Source organism: Motacilla alba, chromosome 1 (assembly GCF_015832195.1).
Source record: "Motacilla alba alba isolate MOTALB_02 chromosome 1, Motacilla_alba_V1.0_pri, whole genome shotgun sequence".
NCBI classification, from domain to species: domain Eukaryota; kingdom Metazoa; phylum Chordata; class Aves; order Passeriformes; family Motacillidae; genus Motacilla; species Motacilla alba.
Genome location: NC_052016.1, coordinates 31,209,720 through 31,234,387, shown reverse-complemented (window position 1 = coordinate 31,234,387; position 24,668 = coordinate 31,209,720). Strand labels below are relative to the sequence as shown.

The following is a 24,668-nucleotide window of genomic DNA, read 5'->3' as shown; positions in this document are numbered from 1 at the left end:
GCCCTATCCAACCTGGCCTTGAACATTTCCAGGGATGGGATAGTCACAACTTCTTTGAGCAACTTGAGTGGCTCACCACCCTCACAAGAGTGAGAATAGAAGAGTTAGAGAACATATCAACTACACAAATGAGAAATTTATCATCCCTGCTGGAGGTTTCAAATGTCAGAGAGCTGGACAGTGTGTCTCCATGCTCTCTTCAGAGATAGTCACTGAAACTGGTAAAGCCTCCAGAAAGTTCCAGACAAAGACATTTTTAAATTTTTCTTGAAGGAGTAAATTGCTCCAAACAGGTGTGATTTATTGAAATTCGGGTGCAAACTTCCTTTGAAAAGACAAACCATAATTTTTTTTATACATCATGAAATGCAAGTCCCAAATTTTCATGTGCTTTTTAAAAAACTAAAACAAACAAAACAAGCATAGTAGGCAATAGCAGGCAACTCTTTTTTTTCCTTGCAAAATATGCTAGATTCCATACACAAACAACTGTCTGCAATTTATAGAAATTACAGACACATTATCACTCTGTAGCCTGATCGAAGGATTTTTGGCCATACTAGTGACAACATACAATTTTAAGTCTTCCTTAGTGCCACTTTGAGTGAGAAAATCCCTAAATGTGCAAAGCCTACATATTTCTGCCTACTATACTACCTGAACATGCTCTAGTGGGATCCACCTGCATCATGTCTCAGATATACAAGCAAATACTTGTACTTTACCCATAAATTTTGCAGCTCCTTCTTTAAACTCTTCCAGGACATCATGAATTTCTGCCCTGCAATCCAGATATAGGAACACATTAACTAAGCAGACAACTGTCTAGAGAGATTGGTGGTTTCATAACTAAGGCTTTTTTCCCCATACTTATGCTTTGTCTGACACTGAGCTGGTATTTGCCATCCAGCTGTCAGGCAGTGAAGCAGGGACAGATGGAATGAAATGCCAGAGTCACAGAGCTCTAGAATCACAGCTCACAACCTGGGGCGCTTATAATTCTGTGGCAAAAATGTAAAGCTTTCACGTGCACCGACCAGGGACCACTGACTTGATGGAGAGCATGAAGCTATACTGTGACTTTTTGGGGAGCATCGCTAATGTGTACACATCACTCAACAACTGCACAAGCTTTACCATGTTAATCTTTCCTTTCAGTTGCAACTTAACTAGTTTTGAGAGTTACTTGCTGCTCCAGTTTTACATTAAATATCTTCAGGTATGGAGTACTGTTGTGATGCACTAGATTGTTATTTGGATGCTGCACTGGGTGTTGTGTTATACAAATGTTTCCCCCCTTTTCTCAGATGGCGTATCCCTCAGATTCACCTGAGGTCTTGTACCTGTGGTCTTGTCCCTTGAAGCCCCTCCCTTCGCCCCTCCCCACTGGTGTGGCCTTCTGTCCCCGCCTCCCATTCCGCGGGTATAAATGTCCCTTGAGTTGGGCGTTCGCTCTCTCTTCTTCACCTGGAAACCCTACGATGCAGATGTCCCCTTCCAGCTAATAAACAGGACATCAGAACCACGTGGAGAAAGAGCGCTTCTCGTCCTTTACTTCGTCCATGTAGGATCCGTGCGGGCGTAAATCCCAAGCTAGCCGGGGGATTTACAGCCCGAAACCCACGGGTTCCTTCAGAGTACCTACCACCTCTCTGGGCAACCTGGTCCAGTGTTTCACCACCCTCATTACAAGAGATACCCTCTTACAGTTTAAACCCATTACTACTAATCCTACCACAACAGGCTCTGTTAAAAATCTGTCCCCATCTGTCCTATAATCCCCCTTTAGGTACCAGAAGCCTGGTAAAAGGTCTCCCTGGACCCTTCTCTTCTCCAGGCTGAACACCCTCGAATCTCTCTGCCATTGTTACAGGAACGATGCTCCAGCCCTCTGAGCATCTTTGTGGTGCTCCAAAGGACCTGGTCTAACAGGCCCCCATCCTTCTCACGGTGCTGGCTCCAGTGCTGGATGCAGCACTCCCGGTGGGGTGTTAGTAAAGCAGAGGGGCAGAATCACCTCCCTAGCCCTGCTACCCACCTCAGGAAGATGACTGTGAAGTCACCACTATGCGTTTGGCCTAAACACGCTAAAAATCACTCAGCCCTCCAGCTCCCTTCCCCTCACCCTTCCTACCCCGCCCTGCACCTCCCTCGGATGGGCAAGCAGGGGCCCCCGGCCCGGGCGCGGTACTCACAGGGCGGGCAGGGCGATGTGCGCCACGCCGGGCACGCCGCGCACCTCCCGCAGCGTGTCGTGGGTGAGGTGCGGCGCCGCGCCAGTCCGCGTGTACAGCAGGCAGCCGGGCAGCGCCAGCGTGCCGGCCCCGCCGCGGCCCAGCCCCGCCAGCGAGCCCAGCCGCCCGCCGCCCGCACCGAGCAGCTTCAGCCTCATCCTCGCCCCGCGGCGCCGGCGAGGGACGCGGGGAATGGGGAAGCGGAGAACGCGGGCCGCCCCTTCCCGCTCCGACCCCCGCCGGGCGTCATCAGCGGGCGCCGGCGGGCGGGCTCCGCCCTTCCGTTGCCATGGCCGAGAGGGGCGGGCGGCGGACGGCGGTTCCCGGCTCGGCCATGGCCCTGTCGGGGCAGCGGCTGGGGCCTCCCCGCGGCCAGCGCCTCCCGCAGGTAATGGGGCACGGCGGGGGGAGCGCGGTCCGCTCGCCTCAGCGGCGCGGGGGCCGCCGGGGGCGGGACGCTTCCCTGCGATCCCGCTTCCTTGGGGTCGCGGGCAGTTGGCACGGCAGGGTCAGGATCACGGATGAGGCTGCCCAGGGCCGTGCGGCCTGCCGGCGGGTGGGAAATCTGCGCTGAACTCGAGCGAAAGGCGCTGAAGCTGGCATTGTGCACCTTGGGTTCAGAAAGAGGCACGGGAGGTTGGAACGCTGTTGTTTCCCTTAGTCCCTGCCGAGGTTTGGGTAGCTTGGAACAATGGGCCAAGGCTGAATAACTTGCGCAGTGGCATTCAGGATCAGGTTAGACGGGGCTCTGAGTAACCTGAGGTGGTTGAAGATCACAGAATCATTAAGGTTGGAAAAGAGCTCTAAGACCATTGAGTCCAGCCATTAATTCAGCCCCACCGTGTTTACCACCAAACTATGACCCGAAGTGCCACATCCACAGGTGGTTCGAACACTTCCAGAGATGGTGACTCAACCTCTTTCCTGGGCAGCCTGTTCCAATGCCTGGTCTCCCTTTCAGTGAGGAGATTTTTCCTAATATCCAATCTAAATATCCCTAACAAAACTTGAGGCTATTCCCCCTTATCCTGTCACTTGTTACCTGGGAGGAGAGACCAACCCCCACCTGGCTACATCCTCCTTTCAGGTGGTTGTAGAGAGTGACAAGTTCACCCCTGAGCCTCCATTTCTCCACACTAAACAATCCCAGTTCCCTCAGCTGCTCCTCTAGACCTTTTGGAAGCTTTGACTTCTGAATACACACCTCAGTGTCTTTCCTGCATTTAGGGATCCAAAAGTGAACATACGACTCAAGGCAGCCTGACCAGTGCTGAGTACAGGGGAACAATCACTGCCCTGGTCCTACTGGCCACGATATTGCTGATACTGGCCAGGATGTCATTGGCCTTCCTGGCCACCTGAGCACACTGCTGGCTCATGTTTAGCTGCTGTCAGCCAGCCCCCCAGCTCCTTTTCTGCCAGGCAGCTTTCCAGCCACTCTTCCGTCACCCTGTGGTGCTGCTTGGTGTTGTGACCCCAGTGCAGGACCTGGCCCTTGACCTTGTTGAACTTCATGCAATTGGTCTCAGCCCATCAGTCCAGCCTGTCCAGACCTTCTGCAGAGCCTTCCTGCCCTCAAGTAGAGCAACATTCCCATCCAACTTGGTGTTATCAAAGATGTCCCTGCTCATGCTAGGGAGGCTGGACTATATGACCTGTAAAGGTACCTTCTAAGCCAGACTCTTTAACTGTTTGGATAAGGTGTTTTGTTGCTATGCATAAAACTCAACACAAAAACTTGCTGTTGAGGAGTGCTGCAGGTTTTTTGGTCAATTAATACAAGAGATTTACTCCAAAGTACTGTGTCCTGCACCTGCAACCACCTGACATCAAACAAAATGAATTCTATAAATAAAATGAATTTTAATAAAATAAATGAAATAAAATGAATTTGTTTTGCTTCCTTGGGCACACCCAGGCTCTCAACATTCAGCCTGCTTCTTGTGGCAGGTAGGAGTGTGTATCTGCTTCCTCAGGCAGTATCCTGGGTCTCTGGCAGCAGCATAGAGGGAAGGAGTTCAGAAATCTGGACTGTCTGGGGCACAAGTGTTACTTGTGAAAAGACAGTGACACGTCAGGACCATTAATATTTCAGAAAGATGAATATGGGACAGGTGTTTTCTCAGCCTGGCTATGACAAAAAGCTGATATCAAATTTCATATTTGCTGGTTGCTGGGCACTAGCTCAGTAAGTCTCCATCCAGCCCCCAGGGGCTGGGTGTTTCTATGCTCTCTGTGTTCTCTGTTCTCCAGTCTCTGTGTTTGGCACTAATTGCCAAATGAGTGTTAATTGCCTAATGACTTCTAAGTCCAGTTTATGCAATCAAGCAGTTGTAGAAATGCATTTCCAAAACAATCTATTCCTTTATAACAGCCTTGTTTTTATGTTACATTCCCATGGATGTTTGCTCTCTGGAGGAAAAATGTGGATACAGGAAGTGTAAAAATGAATATCCTTAGAAATGTTTTCTTTAATTTAAGAGAGTGGACCGAGCCTCTGAGTATGCTGTCTCTGAAGCTTTTTCCCTTCAAAAGTCAAGGTGTCCACAGAGGCCTTGGGGTCCTGTGACAAGTTTGGAAACTGCAGAACGGCTGCAAGTTCATCGTGAGGCCTGTGAGGAAGGTGAGGTAAAATTCTGCTTGCCACAAGATGCCTAAAATGAATTGTTCTTGATCCAGCTTTGTGGTTCTGACCTGAACAGGCTCTTGCAAAGCTTGAGTTCACAACAAACAGCTGATAGTAAGATGTCTTTCATCTAATGGAGAAAGGCATAAGAAGGATCAGTTGCTGGAGTTCAAGGCAGATCTTAAATGGCATACCTGAGAGAAGGATAAACTCTCTGTGTCCTGGAGATACCAGGTCAAGACAAGGGTAAGAACTGCCCTTGAAGATACACTGTATGGTCAAAACCAAGTTAGTGCGCTAGAGGAAACCAGGTGAAATCACCTGACATATTTATGATAGCAGATTAGTTGTGGAAATGGAGTTGCTCTGTGTAAATTTCACATCTGTGAATAACAGTGTGGTTTTGTTTTGATTCCCATGCAAAATTTTCCATTGTAGTTACTTAAATAAATATTTATTTTGTAAAGCCTGCAGCCAAAAGTGCTTGCTGAAGTTTAAAAGTAAAGCTGTGGTAGGTTTAAAAAACAAAAAGGAGGGAGATTATCACCCATCAGTGCTAGAAATATGTCTGCAGTGTAAAAAGCTGATGGAAGAGAGTATTTCAAAAACTGAGTTAACCATTCTTTTAAGAATCAAAAGCCAGCGTCACAGAACAAGATGATGACACATCTTAACAGCATCCACTTCAATCCAGGAAGTCAGCTTTTTCACTTGTAATCATCAAGGGTTCAGCTAACAGCATGGAATACACTTACCTGCTTACAGTGCCCTGTCTGAATGCATTACACAGCCAATGGCTCCAAAGGAGCTGTCTTTGCTGTGGTGAAGAGCCTTGTCTTTTCTTTGGTGGAAAGGTTGCTTGCTTTCCTCATGTTTCTTTATTATTTTTGTTTGCCATTTTCTGCTAGGATTTTCCTTTTTATAGCTACCAGTTCCTCAGAATTGTTCCTAACTCAACTGAAATTCTTTTACCTGGAATCCATTATTACAATACTTCGTGGTAGTAACTACACAAAGCTGACTTTGTAAAGACTTTTACTCTAGTTACAAGAAGATCACAAATCCCAGTGAAAAAATAACCCTTCCCCAAGTGGCAAGTTGTTTTCTGCTGTTCTTTCTGTTATCAGATATATTTCCCTGTCCCTGATCTGGCTGGAGAGATTATGAAAGAGAATAAAAGTGATTTGAAGGACAACAAACATTAGATTTATGTTTTCTTCAAAAAACTCACAATTTTCAAACAAAGTTTGAAACAAAGTCTGAAAAAGGCTTTATTGCCTTAGAAATACCTGGGAGTATCTTCACTGTGTGTTACGAGTGCATGTGAGGAGCAGCTGCTTGCTCCTGTCCATTGACTGTATGTCTTACCCTGTGTTATGACTCCTGCTGGAGTGAATGGCTGCTGGGATCCCGGCTCTTTGTCCATCCTCACCGCATGGATGGCTGAGGATGGTTCTGCTTCTCATGGGGCTGCTCCTGATGCCTTGCAGTTTGCCCTGTGTCCTGCTTCAGGAGCAGCTTGACCACCCATGCAGCAAGGCCAGCTGGTTTGTTGAGGCAGCAGACACATGAGCTGACCTTGCTTTTGAGAAGAAATTCTGAAAAAGGATTTTTTTCATTTTTCCATGGAAAAGAATGGAGATGCAAACAGTCCATTGAAGGACTTCATACCCAGTTGTTCATTAGGCATTTGAGCTTGCTGAGGAGTACCACATCCATCATGAGTGCATTCCTGTAGCTGCAGTCTTAACTCTGAGTCCCAGGTGAAGTTTGCCACCTGACGGATTTGTCATTAGACTCACCAGTTGCTTCTGTGGTACTTGCAAAGGGTGAACCTGTACACATGAAGCAAAAGTTTGTCCAAACAGTGGTTCTTTTGAATTTAGCATATGACAGCCTTGGCTGCTGTCCTGGTTCAGGGCAAATTTGGGAGAGAACCCCCAAAGGGGCTCCTCTAGAAAAGCAGATTCAATTGGGCCCTCTCCCCAACCGGTTCAGGAGAAAATACCTCCTTGGAGAAAAGTGAAAAAAAACCTGTTTATTAAACAATAAGACCTAAAAAATATTAAACAATAAAACCTCTTGCTGCTCCAAATGAGATGACAAACTCAGAACAGTCCCCTCCCCAGGTTGCAGCTCAGCTCACTCAGTCTCTTAGCAGTCCCTCCAGCGCTGGAAATGCCACGGCCCAGGCCCAGCAGGCCACAGGTGTGAGCTGCCGGTGCTCTTCTGGGTGTTCGGTCCAGAGCAGGTTTAAAGAGGTCCAAAGAAAAGGAGAAAAAAAACACAGTCCAGGGAACTTCTTTGCCTCAGCTAGCTAAAACTAAGTAAAACAAAGAAGAGCTCTGTCCTGTTGTCTGTCCATCTGCAGACAACACAGTCCAGGAGAAGAAATGTGGAGGAGTCAGTGCAGTGTCTGAAAACAAACTCCACGCTTCTTCTCTCTCCCCACTTCACTCTCTGGAACAAGTCTTAACGGTGCAAAACTTATTATTCAGCATAAACAGAACAAGATGACTGGGTATAAAAGCATCATATAGTCAACCCAGGACAGCTGCATATGTGGAAACCATCTAGGTGTCTGCAAGTGCAGTGGTAAAACATATGAAAGCTATCTAAATTATGTATTACATCATGTGAATTCCATCTCCTTGATAAATGCTAGAAAATAATCACAAGTGATCTAAATGCCTGCAGAATCATAGTTAAATGAGATGGAGAAGAGTTAATTTCTGATATACATGACAGGGAAAACGTTTGCCACCTTCTCTTCCTGTTCTTTTACAGATCAAGAAGATGAGAGCAGAACTATTAGCTTTATTCCATTTCCTGTTGCAGATCAGGTTTCAGTCATTCCTAGCATGTGATATAACTATCCCAACTATTGCTAGTTTACGCTTAGCCATATGGGTTTTTTTAAGCAAGTGAAGTCATCAGTCTCTTTCTTCATGGTAGCCCAGGAGCTGCTCAATAACTGGATGAAATCCCAACTGCAACTGGAGCTGAGCAGTGGAGAAGAGGAAGTTGACTCTGTCCTTCAAGAAGAGCCTTCTGCAGCCCCTCCAAAGTATGAGCACTTTGATGGTGAGAGCACTGCAAAGCAGGTCCTGGTTTCCTCTCTGAGGCTGTGCTGGGGAAGGAGATCAGGTGTTGCTGCAGGCCCCCAGCTGGGTAATAATTAATATTGACTCCATGATTCCAGAAAGGCTGATCAGTCACTTTATTCTACTATACTATATTATACTATACTTATTGAGAAGCTCGTAACCCTTACAGACAGTCCGATACCGCTTTGACCTTATTGGTCAATCCCCCCAAACACCATCCAGTGTTCAATTAAGAAATCGCCCTTTGGTAAACAATCTCCATAACACATTCCACATGTGCACAACAGGTGCAGCAAGTGGAGATAAGAATTGTTTCTCATTCTTTTCTCTCATCTTCTCACAGCCTTCCCCAGGAAAATGCCTGGGGAAGTCATCTGTTGCTCTCTGTGGCCAGAGAGCTGCTGCCACAGTCAGGCCTTAGGGTTTGTCTGAAAGATTGAAAGGTAACAGTTGTTTTGAGGTCAGGACAGCGGACTCAGTAGAAACAAGACTAAATGCGATGATTTTGTCCCCCAGATCTTTACAGCATCTTGCTGTAGGGCTGCATAAATAGGATAAAATGGCTGCATAAACATTCAATGTCTACCATAGTAAAAGAGATTTTTTTTTCTTTTGTGAATAGGTATTTTTGTGGCCTGTCAAGTTTATACAGCCATTTGAGATGCTCAGAGGCAAGACAGTAAAAAGTGGATGAAATGTTGTTACTGCTCTAGCATGTTCAGTGGGAGACTGATTAAGACTCTGGGGATAAATGGACTGCAGTCAGTGTGTCTGCATTCGTCAAAAATGCATTCACAGTCTGGGGAAGTGATCCCTTTAATTACATTAGGCTTTGTGATCTGAGACAGAAGGGTTTATTCATTTCAGACTAGCCTGAGATAATCTGAATTTCTCATTTCAGACTTGTGCAGCTATCTGGAATATGAAATGGAAAGGTCCTCTGTCCAGAAATACCTCCAGCATCTTTTGCAGAGTGAAGCTGTGAAGTGTGGGATAGCGAAACATCTTAGACTTGAGGAGATTAAGGAAAAAAACAAACTTGCAGATCCACGAATAATCATGGAGCTCAGACACAAGCAGGTGAGCAGGCAAGGCAGCCCAGTTAAAAGGAATAAGGTGGAGGATTATAGGATTAGAGTAAATGCTCAGTGATATCTCCTCAGTATTCTCTCAGAGTCTGCAATAATCTCTGACTTGGAAGCAACTACTCAAAGATACTCTTTCACAGTTCAGCTGAAACTTCACTGCATTTCCATGTGCATATCAGCCATTCAGCAGTAGCTTGCATAGTCAGCTTTCACTAAAACTGTTCAGGTTTCCCCCCTTTTTCTGAAGACTGACAGGAAGAGCTGCCACAGCCGTCAGTTCTGAGTTTGCTCCCATTAAGGAATATTGATGTAATTTCACTCTCTAGCATGGCGTGTTTAGCTGGTCAAGAGCACAGTCTCTCCAGTCAGCACTTGCTACAGATAAGGTTTCTTGCTTAATGTGAAAGGTGGATTGTGTCCCACCCTAGCAGTGTACAGTGAACTTCAAATTCTTCGACCTTTGGTGTTTGCTTTGACTTTTGCCAATTTTCTCCTGCCCAGGTGAAAGAAAACCGAATGAGGCATCAGAAGGCTTTAGAGCTTCAGAGACAAGAAGAGTCCCTGAAGAAAGCAATTCTGTCTGAGGCCAGGCTCCAAGCACAGGAGGAAGACAGAAGGAAAGCCATGCAGGCTAAGAAGGAGGAAGAGGAGATCCAGAGGGAAATAGTGAGGCTGAGAAAGGAAATGGCTGAGAAGAAGTACACCGTGGCAAAAGTTTGGAGAATGTAAGGAAGGGTGTGAGGGATGTGTAGATATGAAAACGACTTATAATGTTCTTTTGTTAAATATAAGAGCAGTGGTGATCCCTAACAAAACAGCTGTTGCTGACTTTGAACTCTCCCAAAACCTTTTGTTTTGGGAGTCCTCTGTTACCAACATCTGTGGTAAAGTTTTTCATGAGTGGGAAGGTGTGCTAAGGATAGTGGTATCCTCCCTTCAGCCATTATTACAGTATGTGCACTGTATCACAAAATAGCAGTTTGTTTGCACCACTGTGCATTCTCTCCATCAACTCAGTGGCTAAATCCAATCTTGTTAGCATCTAATGCCTCATGAATGCCAGTACACAGAAAAAAATAAAAGAAAAAAGTCTGTGTTGAAAGTCTAGCCCTTGCAGTACTTTCCCTACTATGAGAGAATAAAGAGCATTCTTGGCTGAGAATTCTGCAGAAACATTATTTTTTTTTCTTCTGCTGAGCTTGGATTGTCACAGAAATGTCCCTTATAGGGATGCCATTTATTTACCTAGGCAGCCCTGATATCCTAAATATTTTTATACAAATGCTTTAATGAAATATTTACTGACATCATTTACTATTTTCTTCTGCCTTCTATGTTAAGAAAATGCACGGACTGTGTAATCTCTGGGACCCCAAACCATTACAGAGGTGGTTTTTAAGAAGGCCAAGTTAAAATAAACAGCAAATTTCTAAGCTGTAGAGGTGGTTCTCTTACAATTGGTCAAAAAGAGAAGGTATTAGATTGAGTATCATGATATTAGATCTGTGTGTTTGTTCACTTTGCAGGGAGGGGAAGAGACAAGAAAAAACTCAGAAGCTGCCAATGCAGGAGGTGTCTGCTGTGTCACCACCCCTAAAGACAGAAGAGCAAGGAGAGGAGAAACAGAGAAAGACTCAGGAGTTGCTGCGCAGGATTCACACCAGTAAGCAGAGAGTGAGCATCATCTTTCTTTATCTGAGACTCTGAGCTACCTGCCTTTGACTACCATTTGCAAACCTGAAGTAAAAAGTCCTGGTTATACAGAATTTTTTACTTTTTCAAAGACTTCCTGATACCAGGAAAGTAGGAAAGCAGGGCCAAAAGTGTCTTACAAGACTAGGAGCAAGAAATCCTGAGGTGCTCACCCCACTGAGCCTGTGCCTGAAGTGTATTCAGTGGGACATTTCACTTAGAAATGGCTCTCAGGACAGATGAGACCATAAAGGCTTCTGCAATCAAGAAATAAGGAGATTTATACAAAGGAAGAAATGAAGTCAGATTTATTTTCCCTCAAGGAAATGAAGTGAGATTTATTTTCCCTCAAGGAGGGAAATAAAAGGGGGAAATGGCAGAAAAAAGGCCTGAGAAGCCCTTATTGTGTGCATGGGAAGACATTTTAAAGATTGCCTTGCACACTCTAGTTCAGGAGCAGGGAAAGGAAAGAGAAGTGCTGGAGCCTGGGATGAATTTTGAGCAGTGGCTCAGAGAGTTGATGCATGCCAGCACATCCACAGTAACAGGTTCCTCAAGGATCCCTTCCACTCGGTGCAGTAGGATATTGCTGTGTTACTGCAATAGCTCTTTTGATGCAAACCAACTTAAATAATTCCTAGTAGGAACCCCTTTGTTTCACCTTCATTATTCTGATACCATGGTCAGCTCTGGGTTAAATGTGTATCAAATATTCATAACCAAAGAGTGATCTTTTAGTACTGAATAATTTTGTATTATCTCAGCAGTCTCAGCACAGGAAATAAATTTCCTGACTGCAGGTATGAATGCCATCCATTCCATAATATTTTTAATTAATAGAGCAGTCATCATCGTTGATGTCTATATATCTGCATCTAGGGTTTTTTTCTGCAGAAGAATCCTGTAGATTTTATGGTGATTCTCAGCTCAATCCATCTGCCCATCTGCTGGATTTGGGCTTGGCTGCTATTTAGCAGTACACAACCTCTCTCCAGCACAATCTTAAGCTGTGAAGATAAGCCTGAATGAAACCACAGAACAATTCAGGATTGGCATAATGTAAGAAGACATAGCTTGGCTGAGCTAAGCAATAGTGACATTTTGATTACTTTCCTAAAACAGAAAGAAACAGCTAATGCATTGACTTTTTTGTAAGTCTCCATTTGAAGACTTCAGCGAGAGAGGAATGCAATTAACAAAAGGCACTGTGACAAAAGGGGAACAGCAGAGTCCTGTAAGTTGACCCACTTGGAGGATCAAAATGAACAGTGTCTGCAGTGACATGACTAGAATTATGGGGTAGATTAGACAGCAAATTGCTGCTCTGTACAACGTAAATTACTCCCAAAGGCAGCAAGTCTAATTACACAATAGGGGAAAGGTTTGGCTTCCTGCTGGAACGAGGATGAGCTGAGGCCATGTCATAAATTCACTCTAGAAAATGTCTTGATTTTTGTCTAAGCTTATTTGGTTTTTTTTTAAGCAGCACTTATTCACAGATGTGTTCTTACCTGTAGCATCTTAGAAATTTTCTAGATTTGAAGATATTTTCCGTGTCTCTAGAAATTTTATGTTCCTCACCCATTTCATTCCTTTATATTTGGTGAACTAAGTGCATTTCACTCCAAAGTACAGAGCCCCTTGATACGATGTCTCTTTCTAGACCCTTTCTGCTTTTTGTAGAAAACCTGCACATGCTCTGCAATACTTTTCTTTTTAATGCTTGAGATAGTTGTTGAAAATGAGGATTCTAAAAAGAATCTCAAAAAGGAAAACCAGAACAGACAAAGGGCAGAGAGGATCAGTATTTGTGTGACAGGCTGTATCTTGCTCATTGGTTTTTGAAACTCTCCCATGCAGTGCTTGCAGCGACATTTCTCTGCTTGGCTGAAAGTCATTCTGGAGCATAGAATTAAAATGGGAAAAGCCAGAGCCCTTGCTGACTGGAGATGCCAGCTGAAGGCCCTTCGAGCTTGGAGAAACTATACTTGGGCCCAGAAAGTAGAGCAGGAGACAGAGCAATTGGAAGTTCATCTCCAAGATCAAAACAGGTAGTGACCCTTTACTGTGGAATTCCTCCTACTGCAGGCATACTTGGGCAGAGCAGTGATCAGGGACTGTAAAAGGAGCGTGTCAGTTATCCAGCAGGAGGGAAACAGCAGCTTTTTGAGAAAATTGCTGCATTGCCTGCTGTCTGCCAGAGGCACTGTAGCACAGATGAAAAGGAGGACAGATATAAACAAGAGCTTTAGCACTTTCCAGCAAGCCTGCATCTCAGTCTCTGTAGGCATCTTTCCTAGAAAACTCACCCTGGCTTGCTCTGAACTCCAGAGAATCTGAGTTACCAAATTTATTCCTGATTAATATATTTGCTGTTTCAATAGATGTATAGCAGAGATGATTTTGGCCAGTGCCTTTCACTAAGGAGGCTGTTGGATTAATTCCCTATCATCCAGAGAAAATACTTCACAGGTGTCTGGCAGGCTGCAGTGATGAGACACTGTCACTTCCCCCTACACTGCTGGCCAGGGAATATGATACCTCTTTTGCAGCTGTCCTGCATCCCAGAGATGCCAAGGAAATTGCAAAGTGTGAACTAGTGAAACTTAATTCAGAATAGCAGACATCCTTTCTGCCCTCCAACTCCTCCTTGGAGGAGCTCTGTACAACTTCACAGGTCCTTCAGAGTTAAGCAGCAAAAAGACTCAGGAAGTGATGTGGCTTTGTGCCTGGGCAGAAGCCTCATTTCTGCCATAACACAAACACTTTCTCATTCAGGAAAACCCAACTGGCTGTGGAGCACAACCAGCGACACCTCCTGCGCTGCTGCTTTCTGGCCTGGCAGTGCTGGAGCCGAGCGGAGACGGAAAAGCGAGAGCTGCAGATGAAGACGGAGCAGACAAAGAGAAAGATGCAACAGCTGCTGGAGGCTGTATCACGGGGGACAGGTGGGGACAGGCCACTGGAGGTTAACAAGCCTGGGACAGCAGAAGTAAACCATCATCAAGATTTACAGCAAGACAAGGTAAATCCTTCTCATATCGTTTTGCCTATTGGCACAGCAGTACCCTTAGAAAGTACTTACTTTATGCAGTCTGAAATAAAGAGTACATTGTCCCAGAGGAAAGCTTTTTTCCCGGGATGACCCCCAAATACCTGCCTGCAACTGTTCAAGAGAGAAGTCTAAAAATCAGAGGCAAATGTGAAGGACAATGGATGTGTTTTAAAAATAATCTCTAGTGCTGCCAAAGAACAACCCTTCATGTACTCTGAGTCGCAATGAGCATCCCACCCCCAGATCACTTTTACTGAGAGATTAGTTACATCTTTGATGCCAGTTTAGACTTAAAAATAATTACTCGACTGCATGACAAGAGATACTTTTCATGCCAGTGCAGTTTTCCTGCTTTTAACTATGGGGGAAAAAAAAAAGTTGTCACTGGCTGTTTCAGGATAACGCACATCACAGGGAGGTAAGAAAAGAGAATCAGAGGTTGCTTCCTTAAATTGTCATTTGTCAGGTTGGATCCCCATCTTCTGTCTATAAAACCTGTACCACATCAGTGCTCTTATGTCAGTATTAGAGCTCAAACGCACATATTACAGGTCAAGCTTTCTGTTTGCTTAAGTGTAAGCAAATGTTGATTTTTTTTTCAGTGCTAATACTATCCTAGTAGGCCTGTATTTTTCTTCTGCTGTACTGGTAAAATTTGTGCACAAGGAATGAGACTGAATTTAGGGTTTGACCTTGGAATCAGAAAGCAGACCTTATAGCTGATGCCTTCTCAGAGAATGACCATGTGTCAGAAAGGTGGAGCCTCATTCCCCACTGTGCACGTGTTTTGTGCTAACATTTATCAAAGCTGGAAAAGAGGCATGAGGAAGCAGGACCTTGTAGACTTCTCTTCCATTTAAAAGGGGACTGTTCAGTAGATCAGCTGTGTAGATCACTTCAACTGTTTGTTTTTAAATTTATTCTCCATCTGAGCTCTGAACAGGGACAACACAGTCCAAAGGGGAGTGTGCTAATTCCTGAGAAATGAGCTATCCTAAGATGTGCTCCCTAACAAAATAGTCAGGATGTAATCCTACTAAAGCTCTTGTCTAATCGGGATTTCTTCCTCCTGGTGAAATGGCACACAGTTTCTTAAGAGTTCTTTCCCACAGCCTCACTTTGTCCATAATGGGGCCCCTCTGACCTGACTGGATAAGAATTGCATAGCTGAGATTACGCTACTTCTCAGGCATCTCACTAGATTTGCATTTAAAAAAACCATTTTGCAGGAAGGGCAGAAAAGTGTTTGGTTTTAATCAATGCCAATTTTTCCTCATTTCTTTTTGTTTTTTCCCTAGCCAACTGAAACTTGCCTCATACAGAAAGAGCCTGATCAGACCAGAGACCAGTCTTGTTGGGATATTTTTCACACATCTCATTTCTGCAGAAACCACAAATTTGCCTGGGAGATTACTATTAAACATGCAGCCTTGAGTGCCCAGGACCAGGCTATGTACAGGAATCAAATAGCCACAGTCCTCCAGCAGTTTCACACACCCAGTCCAAAGACATCACCTGCTTATGGTAGTCGTTTTGAGCACCGTCATGCCTTCCAGCAATGTGTGATTGAGGACCAGAGGCAGCAGCTTCAGAAACAGCAAGAGCTGATCCTTAAACTGCAGGAAAATCAGAAGCTGAGCAGAGATAAAGAAGAGGGAACACAAGCTATGGCTGTAAACCAGATGTTTAACAGTTCTGTTTCTCAAACAAGGGAGAAAAAAGAATCCAGATGCAAGAATACAACCCCTTTGAGGTATACACCCTCCATAAAGCAGGGTCAGTTAGTCATTCTCACTCAAGTTGAGCCAGAATTTGCCAGGCACACTTCAGTCATGCTAGTGCTATCTGCTGTTCCTCTCAGCTATGACTTAGCCTCAAAGGAAGTATCAGACTGGCCACAGTTCTCTGTCCTTCTCCCTCCCTGCACTGGCTCAACATCAGGTGATCCATGCAGGATCTACTTAGAAACAGCAACACCAGTGTCACCCATAGTAGCTGCAGGGATCTGTTTAGTTATGGGAAAAAAAAAAAAAAAAAAAAAAAAAAAAAGAGCATCATCCTCCATTATTTCAGACCATACAAGAGCCCTGGAACTCAGTTCCTTTGCAAGGGTGCATCATCAGTCCCATTTCAAGGAAAAGAAAAGTGTATCAGGGATAATGCAGCACAATGGGGAACAGAAACTACAAGGCCATAGGTGGTAGGTGTGAGACATAGTTTGACCACATTCGCTGAAGAATTTCCATACTCTTTTTCTTTCATAGCCCACCTGATTCTCATGGGCCAGAAAACACAAGGGCAGCAGTGCAAGGCAGGAGGCCTTCCAGCCGGCTGACCTCACCTCATTCCATACTGAAAGGTATTGTCCTAGATAGCAAATTACCATTCCAGACCACTTCTCTCAACAGCTTGTATGGAAATATCTGTCTTTGCCTCAACTTTGCTGCTTGATGATACAGTGCAAGTAAAATTCTGCACTTCCTCTTGCAGTCTGATGAGTGCTGTGAGAGGAGAGGGTGAGTTGTTTTCCTGTTAGTCAAGCATCTGTAAAACCCCTGACACAATGCAAACCCCTCATGCCCACACTTAGTACACTGTTTTGGCAGTAGTTGCAACACCTGTGGTTGCCTCTGCTGTGACAAGACTCAGAGAAGCTGTACAGGGGTTTTTTGCCATCAGGCTCATTCCCTTTGTTATGCATCCAAGTAACACTTAAACTAGCCCATCATTTTCATCCAACTTTGACAGAGGTGTTGAAATTTCTGAGGGAATTAAGTGCCTAGCCAAGGTTTTGTGAGACAACAATAACCAGGCTGAGGAAAGAACTCCAGATCCCTGCCTTTTGTAAGATATCTCCCTTCTCTGGCCACACTGGCACACAATAAACATGCAATATAGCCTTTTCATCAGTATACTAGAATCAGGGTTCTGTTTCATCCCTAGGTCAAGTTCTTCTGTATCAATGCAGGCTAGTGACACACTGCATGAAAGGTTTTCTGGAATATGATCATTGTGATGTTTCAATAGTTTGGAATCAGCAGACCTTTTTGGCCATGACAGTTGGGCATTAATAGTTGTCTTTCACTACCTGTGTTCATATCCAATGCTACCTACTCCAAGCCATTGTTCACCCTGATTTGCCTGAACTCTGTACACCTTACAGACAGAAAACGTATTTTTCAGAGCATTCAAGTAGTTGTGTTTAAAGATCCCAAAAATATTCAGTGAAGAAATTATCACTGAACAGTTTTCCCTTGGCCGAGAATCCTGGGACAGGTGAGAGGAGAAAAGAATCTGAGGAAACATACTGTGGTCAAAACACTTCAATGCCTTCCAGTTATTGATTGTTCCAGCTTTGTTTGCGCAAACACAGGTTCCCAACTCCTCTGCATGTTCTGTGTGTAACACCTTTGCTGATGGACAGCAAGATTCCATTGCAATTTATCTTCCAAAAGAAGCATTAAGCAGTAGTTTCTTACTAGTGTGACCAAGTACCTATATGTCCCTGTGACAGTGATGCTACCATGAAATTGCTTTTCAATAAGCTGTTAGAGCTTACTGGAGACCTCAGAGCAATTGCTGCTAAATCATGTGCCCTGAGCCTCAGGCAAGGCGGGGAGGGACAAACCCTCTGAACACCATTCTTTATAACTGAGCCTTGTGGTTGTGACTGTCAACCAAGGAGGGTGGAGAGAATGTAATTGCTGTGGTCCTGAGTCATCTCACAAAAATTTATAGATCCCTTGTTCATGACACTGCCAGCTGCAAGGGCCAGCAGGAAGTCCCTTTGTGCTGGCATTGCCAGGCAGTGGGGGCCTGGCTTAGAGTGATGCATCCTTGTTCACCAAACTTCTGCCATTACACCATAGGTCATTTCCACTAAACCTTATGTCCTTTGTTTCTGTAGGGATGGAGGAGAGAGCAATTCAGCGGGCAGAACAGAAGAAGAAAATAGAAGAAGCCAAACAACGAAAAGCAGAGGAAAAACTGGTAAGGGAAGCAGAAAATTAAATAAAGTATCTTTCACATCATTCCAGTTACAAGAAATGCTGATTTAACCCCAAAGTCAGGGACTGAGACAAGGCCCTTTATCCAAAGCAGGAGTTTTATGACTTGTGAAAAAGCAAATATCCATCACATATCAAAAGAAGTAATTACTGCTGTTTTTGCAGCACCAGCCCTCCTGTAGCATAGACAGATACTTCATCTTGAAGTTGCAGTTCTAGAAACAGCCTCCCTTACCACCCTCCAACACTTTTTTTCACACCTGCCTCATGACTGTAGCTTGTCTTTGCTGAGAATGGTAAGGGTGGAAGTGCACACAGAGATCCACTTGATGGGACCTGGCAATGGCGGGGTTCTCCTCCCTGCCTTTCCTCTCTGGTCACATGCAGCTTGAGGACATGCACTTTCACCTAGTAAAAATCTACATCTTTCTGGCAAATCTCTGCTGAAGAGGGAAGATACTGATAATGTTTGTATAGTTAATATACAAATTCTGTGATACACATACAACAGAGGAGCCTTCTTCAAGTCAGGGTATTAAACTGTTACTGAAAATATTGCTAGTAAATTGCATTAGGATTAAAAAGTGTGATCTTCAGTGTCTGGGGAAAGAAATGTTTGGGTACCTGTAATGCTGCTTTGCATGTGGAAATGAAACTTGAGAGCAGAGCCTAGGGATTCAGAACTTACTTCAGTAATCAAGTTCTCAATAAATGACTTGGTGTATGGTTTACATTTTTTTCAAGAAAGAGTGGACAAATACTATAACTTAGGGCAAAGAAGGATATACATGTACATACATAGAAAGAGAGATAGGTAAATATATATCTAGGCAGTAAAAAGGACAGCCATTCCTCTCTGTCTTTTCACAGTTCACTCTTGAGCACATATCATGTCTAGTATGTGAAACTTCACCTGCTGAAGTTTCAGGTGCTGGTCAACATTAGAGGAATACTAGGAAAGTTTAAAAATCTGTATTCATGGAAAAGGTCACATGAAACAAATTGAATTTCACCTTTCTCCACTTCAAGGCCCAGCTGAAGGCTGAAGAGGAAGCACGACAGAGGAAGGAAGCTGAGGAAAAGGAAGCACAGCGGGAAAAACGCCGGGAGGAGAGAAGGCAGCAGAAGCTGGTGACCAAATGCCTCACCTGTTTCTTCCCCTTTAGCAGGGATAGGGAAGAAGATCCAATACCCACTGGTACTCAGTCAGCAGCCAGAGTAATGTGAACTGAAGGTCTTCATTGTTAGAGCAGAGTTCCACAGCACAGCACCTGCAATACAGACTCACAGACTGCCCTCTTTCTGGCAGTGTGAGGGGAAGGGCTGTGTCCCAAATGTGCTATGAAGTACATGCTGTCTGACTCCTCAGCAGGACTAGAGGCCCCAGCTGCAGGACATTCTCTGCTGAAATACAGCCACATAAGCCCCTCACAGTGGCAGCATGTTCAGTCTACTCTCAGATTCCTTCCACTCTTGTCACCCCTCTAAATGTATGCAGTGATACCAGTCACAAACATGATTCAGAAGTAAACGAGCCTGACAGTTATATCAAGGGCACCTTTTCCTCTTGGAGCTAACCTAGAAATAGCTGCACTTCATTACTGTTACTTGGAAATGAGTTGTCCTAATAACCCAAATAGCCCATTTGAAATCCTACAGGAATTCAACCTACAACTACTGTTCTACTTGGACTGAGTGTTTTAGAACATTTGACCTTCATTTCTGAGTATCAGTCAAAAGTAGTGTTAGACAGTTATGAAATACCCACATCCCTCCCCTGCTGTTTAGGCCAGATTAAGTGGCAGGGTCCATGCATATAGTCAGAATCATTTTTGGACATGTTTTGGACATAAAAGAAGGTTCCTGCTACATCAGCACTTGTGGTAGCCACAGGTGACATGTCTGTTACAGTAACTTTAAACTGCAGTGCTGATACACAGCCCAAGGGAGTGTCCAGGAATACCATCATCTCCCAGGAGAAGACGGATGCTTTAGGACCCAGATTCTACTGCATGGAGTCATGTCTGGTCTGCAGTGCTAAAGCCGATGCAGATCCCTAATTCCTGTAAAGTCAGAACCTCCACCTCCAATATGATAATCTATTGCCATTGCTTAATATGCTCTTCATCCTGAGGGAATTAAAACTACTGCTTTTTGTATTTGCAGAAAGAACTGGAGAAGCAGAGAAGGCAGGAGAAAGAGCAGCAGCTCCAGAAAAAGGCTAGAGATCACTATGAGAAGGTTCTTCTCAGAAAGCTGGGAATAGTGCCATGGAAAAGGCTGAGGGAGCAAGCCAAGAAAAACCTAGTGGTAAGTGCTAAGGGTAAAGGAAATGACTGGTGCCATAGGAGGAAGGGAAAAAGTAGATGCAGCACTTAGCAGAAGCCTTAATAGGCTCTTAGGCCAGGTAGAGATGGAAAAAGCAAAATTCTCCCTGCATACTCTGCCTTATATTAGTTTTTAAATCACCCTGTCTGACAATAATAATGAAAAGCCATTAAAGACCTGCAGGGATAGCATCCCCATTTATAGCTGATTAAACAGTATTAAACAGCAAAAAGAAAAAATTGAAGTCATATGACATGCGCCTGCCAGTTTTCTTACTCCACAGCAAAGCTTATCAGTGAGATACCGCCAAGCAACTTTAGCTGCAGGAGTTAACCCCAGCCTATCATCAGGGCTTTCACTCTTTATGAAGTTGCTGGTACAGAGTTGGCCACTGCTAGTGGCAGTACACTACAGGTGATAGTCCAAAAATCTATTCTATCCTGACTCTGAGTGCAGAACAGCAAGTGGCAGCTTCCAAGACCTCAATGCAGGAGTATTGCTAAAGAAACAATTCCTCATATGACTGAGCCAGCATCCCTTATCAGGGAGAGACTGACAACACTCAGCTGTATCCTGAAGATCCAGCCAGAACCCAGGGCTAAGTTGGAAAGCTTCCATTTAAGTCACTGGAACTGGAGCTACTCACAGTGCTTGTCCAAATGCACACAGACCTCCAGCTGGGAAGAAGTAGATGGATACAAGCTGTTCCATATGTCCACCCTGCTGGTCAGCATTATGGACAGGCTTGGACTAAACTGTTACAGGCCATGCCTCTGCCCCATTCACAATCAGTTAATCTGAGCATCTCATTCAAAAGGGTATTCTCTACAAGTGATGCAGCAGTGGCCTCGTAGAGAGACTGGTCTTCTTCCTTATGCTGACCCCTCTTTGTGGGATCCTCTAAGTTATTCCAGCTGTCAGAAATCTGGATTTGGGTGGCCCCAAAAAAGCTGAGATAATTTTCTAGTGCATCCAATTTTCTGTGGCTTTATACTTAGGTAGTCACCAGTTCAGGTAACCAGCCGCTGTCTCTGCTGTCTTCACACAGGTGGCACAAAGGCACCACATCTTGGGCCTGCAGAGGAAATGCCTGATGACTTGGCTGCAGGATGCCCAGCAGAGTCTCAGGGAGAAGATATCTCAGGCTGAGGACTTCTATTCCCATATGTTACTGAGATGGGGCTTCAGGAACTGGCTAAAGGTTGGCCTGCACCACAGTGGAGAAACAATACCAAGAGAACTGGCTGCTGCCACACCTTCCTGTAACCACAGTGCCAATTCACTCACCTGTAGTACAATCTTTGCCAAGTTATGCCATCTCCCCATTCCAGCAACATTATTCCCTTTTCAAAGACCTTCTCTCAGCTTCTCACTCTCCATCACTCTCTTCCATATAGAATTTTCTCTTACACACTGCTCCTCCACTGTCTACTGTCTCACCCTGCTCCCTGTTGATTTTCCTCCACTCCTGTGCCCACCACCCTTCACTGCCACAGTCTCAGCACCGTTTTATTTATTGGGCCAGAGGTTGGGAGAGAAAAGAAGAAAAAAAGCCATTCTCACCTGTTTCTTTGTCCTCCTCCCCAGTACAAGGATTATCTCTCTGCTCAGGAGGAGAGAGCGAGTACCTTCCACACAGTCTGCCTCATGAGGAAGTGCTTCTGGGCATGGTTTGATCATATCATGGATGAAAAAAGGGCCTTATGGGAGAGGCTGAAGATTGCTGCTGAACACAGTAACAAGTGAGTTACTTACTAGCAGTTCTTTTTACTTTAGTTTCATATACTCTGTAGATTATTTTGGGGACTGCTTTTTGACAGGTCAGCTTGTCCCTAGGAACACATGGAACTGGTTCTATACTGCTGGTGATTTGCTTTTGTGATATGCACAGACAGCATCAGAAGTTTATGCTAAGTTTCCATGCAGCCTGGAAAAGAAAGTGTAATGGCACCCTTCACAGGACTTCTGAATCTGAAAAAAGAGAATACAGTGAAAGTTTAAGTAAGGATAAGAAGCTGAAACTTTCTAAGCTGATTAGCAGATCTGGCCATGAGGCTTCTGCTAAAACCTGCCTCAGGAAAATCTTTAAGTACAATTATAGCAAGCCAAATGATTGTGTAGGAATTACATAGTATTTTTTTGTCCATAGCAGATGATTTAGTTCACAAATCCAAAGTTGATCAACTAGAAATCCTACTTAAGGAGTCTTTACATTTATGCCATCACCAGCCTGACTTGGCAGCAAAAACTAGAGCAGTCAGTTCTACCAATCATGACTGGAGCTGGACATACCCAGTCCACTCCTTGTCCCCTAAAATGCATTCTAGCAGGAAGAAAAAACTATTGTCAAAGTTCAGCAGAAAACAGAAGTCTGTTCACCTGCCTCATCATGGAAGCATGGTAGCTGCATGCAGTCATGAATAGTCTGTGCCTGTGCACAGCCCCAACAGGATCTGCAGCACCTTAGAGGAAGAATGAAATTAAATTCACCTCTTATGTAGTAGAGCAAACCTGTTCTAGCTTGCTGTGTCAGTAAGGTCTGAATTGTGCACAGTTTCTAATTAACAAGCCAGCAAATTGGAGGAACCAGGGGAAAGTCAGACCCAGGAAGAGACTGGATTCATTCTATATATGACCTCCTATTAAGAGCATAATCACCTGACATTCTTCTTTATGTCTTTCTTGACTTGCAAAAGGCAGTTCGGACTTTGCCATAACAAACTCTTCTTTAGACAGGACTGTGGTTCCCTATTGCCTGTATGGGAACCCAGGGCAAGGGCACCTTTGATGGGGTGATTAAAATCAGGAAGAATTGGAGCCCAGCTGCCTGCACTCCCAAGGGGTTGGTTTGGACCAAATGAGCCTGCATTTTTCTTAAAGAAACTTCTTTCAGAGGCCCTGTCTATTCTTCAGAAAACCTTTTTCATCTTTAGAGTGTTAAGCAAACACCAGCTAATGAATCCTGTCAGAGAGAGCAGAATTCTTGGTGGAAAGGAATAGAAAAGGGCAATATGTTATTTTTCCCCAGCATAATTGACATTTCAATGAAATGGTCTGCATGTAGATGTTTAGTATTAAAGCCCCGACTAACAGCAAAAAGGACAAATCTTCAAGATCTGAATTTCCCCTTCAAACAGAAGTTCTCTTTTGATTGCCAGTTATGTCATGTACACATCTGCATGTTGTCACTTTGTTCCTTGTGTCCATAATTTCTTTCAGGAGAATTACACTGAATGCATTCAAGGCATGGAGGCAGTACCCATTACTGATGAAAAAGGAAAGGGAAAGAGAAGAAAGAAGAAACCAGCTACGCAGGAGAGTAGCTGAAATTCTCCCCAACTTCCAAACATGACAGAAGAGAGTCAGATGAGATGGGAAGGAGACAACAAGACCAGTTCAGTTCAGTGCTATCTCCCTGCTGACTGAAACAAGTCCAGGGTGAAGGCTTACAAAGTACAGAGGATCTTAGAGCCAAAGGGAGCTCCTTGTAGTCACTGTTGTAAACAAAGCAGGGGTGGAAACTTATCTGACAGTTCCATGTTGCACTTCATGGACTTAGTCCTTTTAAGCCTCTGTAGGGGTGTCTTGGCTGGTGGTTATGAAGCCCAGATAACCAAAGTGTAGCATAGGGTGTCTTTGAGGCCAAGGCCATTTCCATATGCAGAGCTAGCTGCAGCAATGACATTAATCCTCCTCCATCCAAGGAAGCACAGAACTGAACTGCACCTCTTTTTGCCTAAGCAGTAACCTGGTGCTTTTCTGTTGGCAGTACTCTGCAGGGTGACAGCTTGTCCAGAGGGCAGACAGACCTGACTGTCAGCTGACCCCTAACTACTGCTGTGAACTTGGCCTCCCAGAACACAGTTTCTAGCCAACTGTGCCAGGAAAGTTTGAATGGGAGGGGGAAAGGGAAGAGTTGTTTATGCAAACCATATTTGCTAATGATCCAGATCACATAATTGCATACGGAAAGTCTAAAACCTGAGTTCTTTTGCAAGAGGCTGCCTTGTTTGCCCACTGGCCAGTTCACAAGCACAGTGCTTTGATTTTGGTACCAAGCAGTGATCCCAAGTTTATGGGCCTCAAATGTCATTTAAACACTTCCCAAGCTGTTAAATATTTCAGGGTGTATTGTGCAAGTCTGTCTGGGCTGTTTCACTTGATCAGTACTTCAAAGAAAAAAAGACAAAACTCCAAGAAAAAGGCAGATTGTAGCTTTTACAGAAGGTAAAGCTGACATGATTAAAATGGAAGTTTCATACTACTGTTTAACCTTAACCTGATGCATAATGCAGACAGGGTAGTGCCATTCAGGTACACTATGTTTTAGTAACAACATAAGGCAGGAAGCTGGAATCATTTCCCTCTCACAGCAAGGTAGGCAAAGCTCTCCAGAAACATTTGGCAGTACAGGAAGTACTTGAGTAACACTAGAATTCTAGACAACCGTTTACTGTTGTAACAGTAACAAATCATTAATAAAACCCATATATGCACTGAAAGTTTCCAATAAACCCAAATCTGAAATTAA

General features: G+C 44.4%; 2 protein-coding genes across 4 annotated transcripts in view; one reads left to right on the top strand and one right to left on the bottom strand.

Moving 5' to 3' along the window:
• The window catches only part of QTRT2 (queuine tRNA-ribosyltransferase accessory subunit 2), a 13,713-nt gene extending 11,217 nt beyond the window's left edge, over window positions 1-2,496 (bottom strand). The window contains exons 1-2 of the mRNA XM_038155172.1: window positions 2,196-2,496; window positions 726-781 (exon numbers count right to left, since the gene is read on the bottom strand). Coding sequence (XP_038011100.1) covers window positions 726-781; window positions 2,196-2,392 — 253 coding nt within the window. The 5' untranslated portion in view covers window positions 2,393-2,496. The remainder of the gene's footprint in view (window positions 1-725; window positions 782-2,195) is intronic.
• CCDC191 (coiled-coil domain containing 191) lies at window positions 2,490-24,668 on the top strand. Of its 3 annotated transcripts, XM_038154206.1 has the most exons (16): window positions 2,490-2,622; window positions 4,716-4,857; window positions 7,816-7,944; window positions 8,869-9,047; window positions 9,557-9,780; window positions 10,582-10,729; window positions 12,608-12,798; window positions 13,526-13,772; window positions 15,101-15,555; window positions 16,067-16,161; window positions 17,710-17,792; window positions 18,839-18,940; window positions 19,976-20,119; window positions 21,186-21,338; window positions 21,725-21,879; window positions 23,357-24,668. In XM_038154206.1, exons 1-16 carry the CDS (start codon window positions 2,524-2,526, stop codon window positions 23,487-23,489), a joined length of 2,679 nt encoding a protein of 892 aa, XP_038010134.1. In that variant the 5' UTR covers window positions 2,490-2,523; the 3' UTR covers window positions 23,490-24,668. The 3 variants fall into 3 exon arrangements, with proteins under 3 accessions (XP_038010134.1, XP_038010221.1, XP_038010300.1); XM_038154293.1 differs by lacking the exon at window positions 2,490-2,622 and having other exon boundaries at window positions 4,725-4,857; window positions 7,821-7,944; XM_038154372.1 differs by lacking the exon at window positions 2,490-2,622 and having other exon boundaries at window positions 4,829-4,857; window positions 7,816-7,927.

What these genes read in the sequence shown, in the direction of transcription:
- CCDC191 (XM_038154206.1), top strand. Translation starts at nt 2,524, where the DNA reads ATGGCCGAGAGGGGCGGGCGGCGGACGGCGGTTCCCGGCTCGGCCATG. An exon ending in TGGAGCTCAGACACAAGCAG is followed by an intron (nt 9,048 to 9,556) that starts GTGAGCAGGCAA and finishes TCTCCTGCCCAG; the next exon opens with GTGAAAGAAAACCGAATGAG. An exon ending in TTCACACCAGTAAGCAGAGA is followed by an intron (nt 10,730 to 12,607) that starts GTGAGCATCATC and finishes TCTCCCATGCAG; the next exon opens with TGCTTGCAGCGACATTTCTC.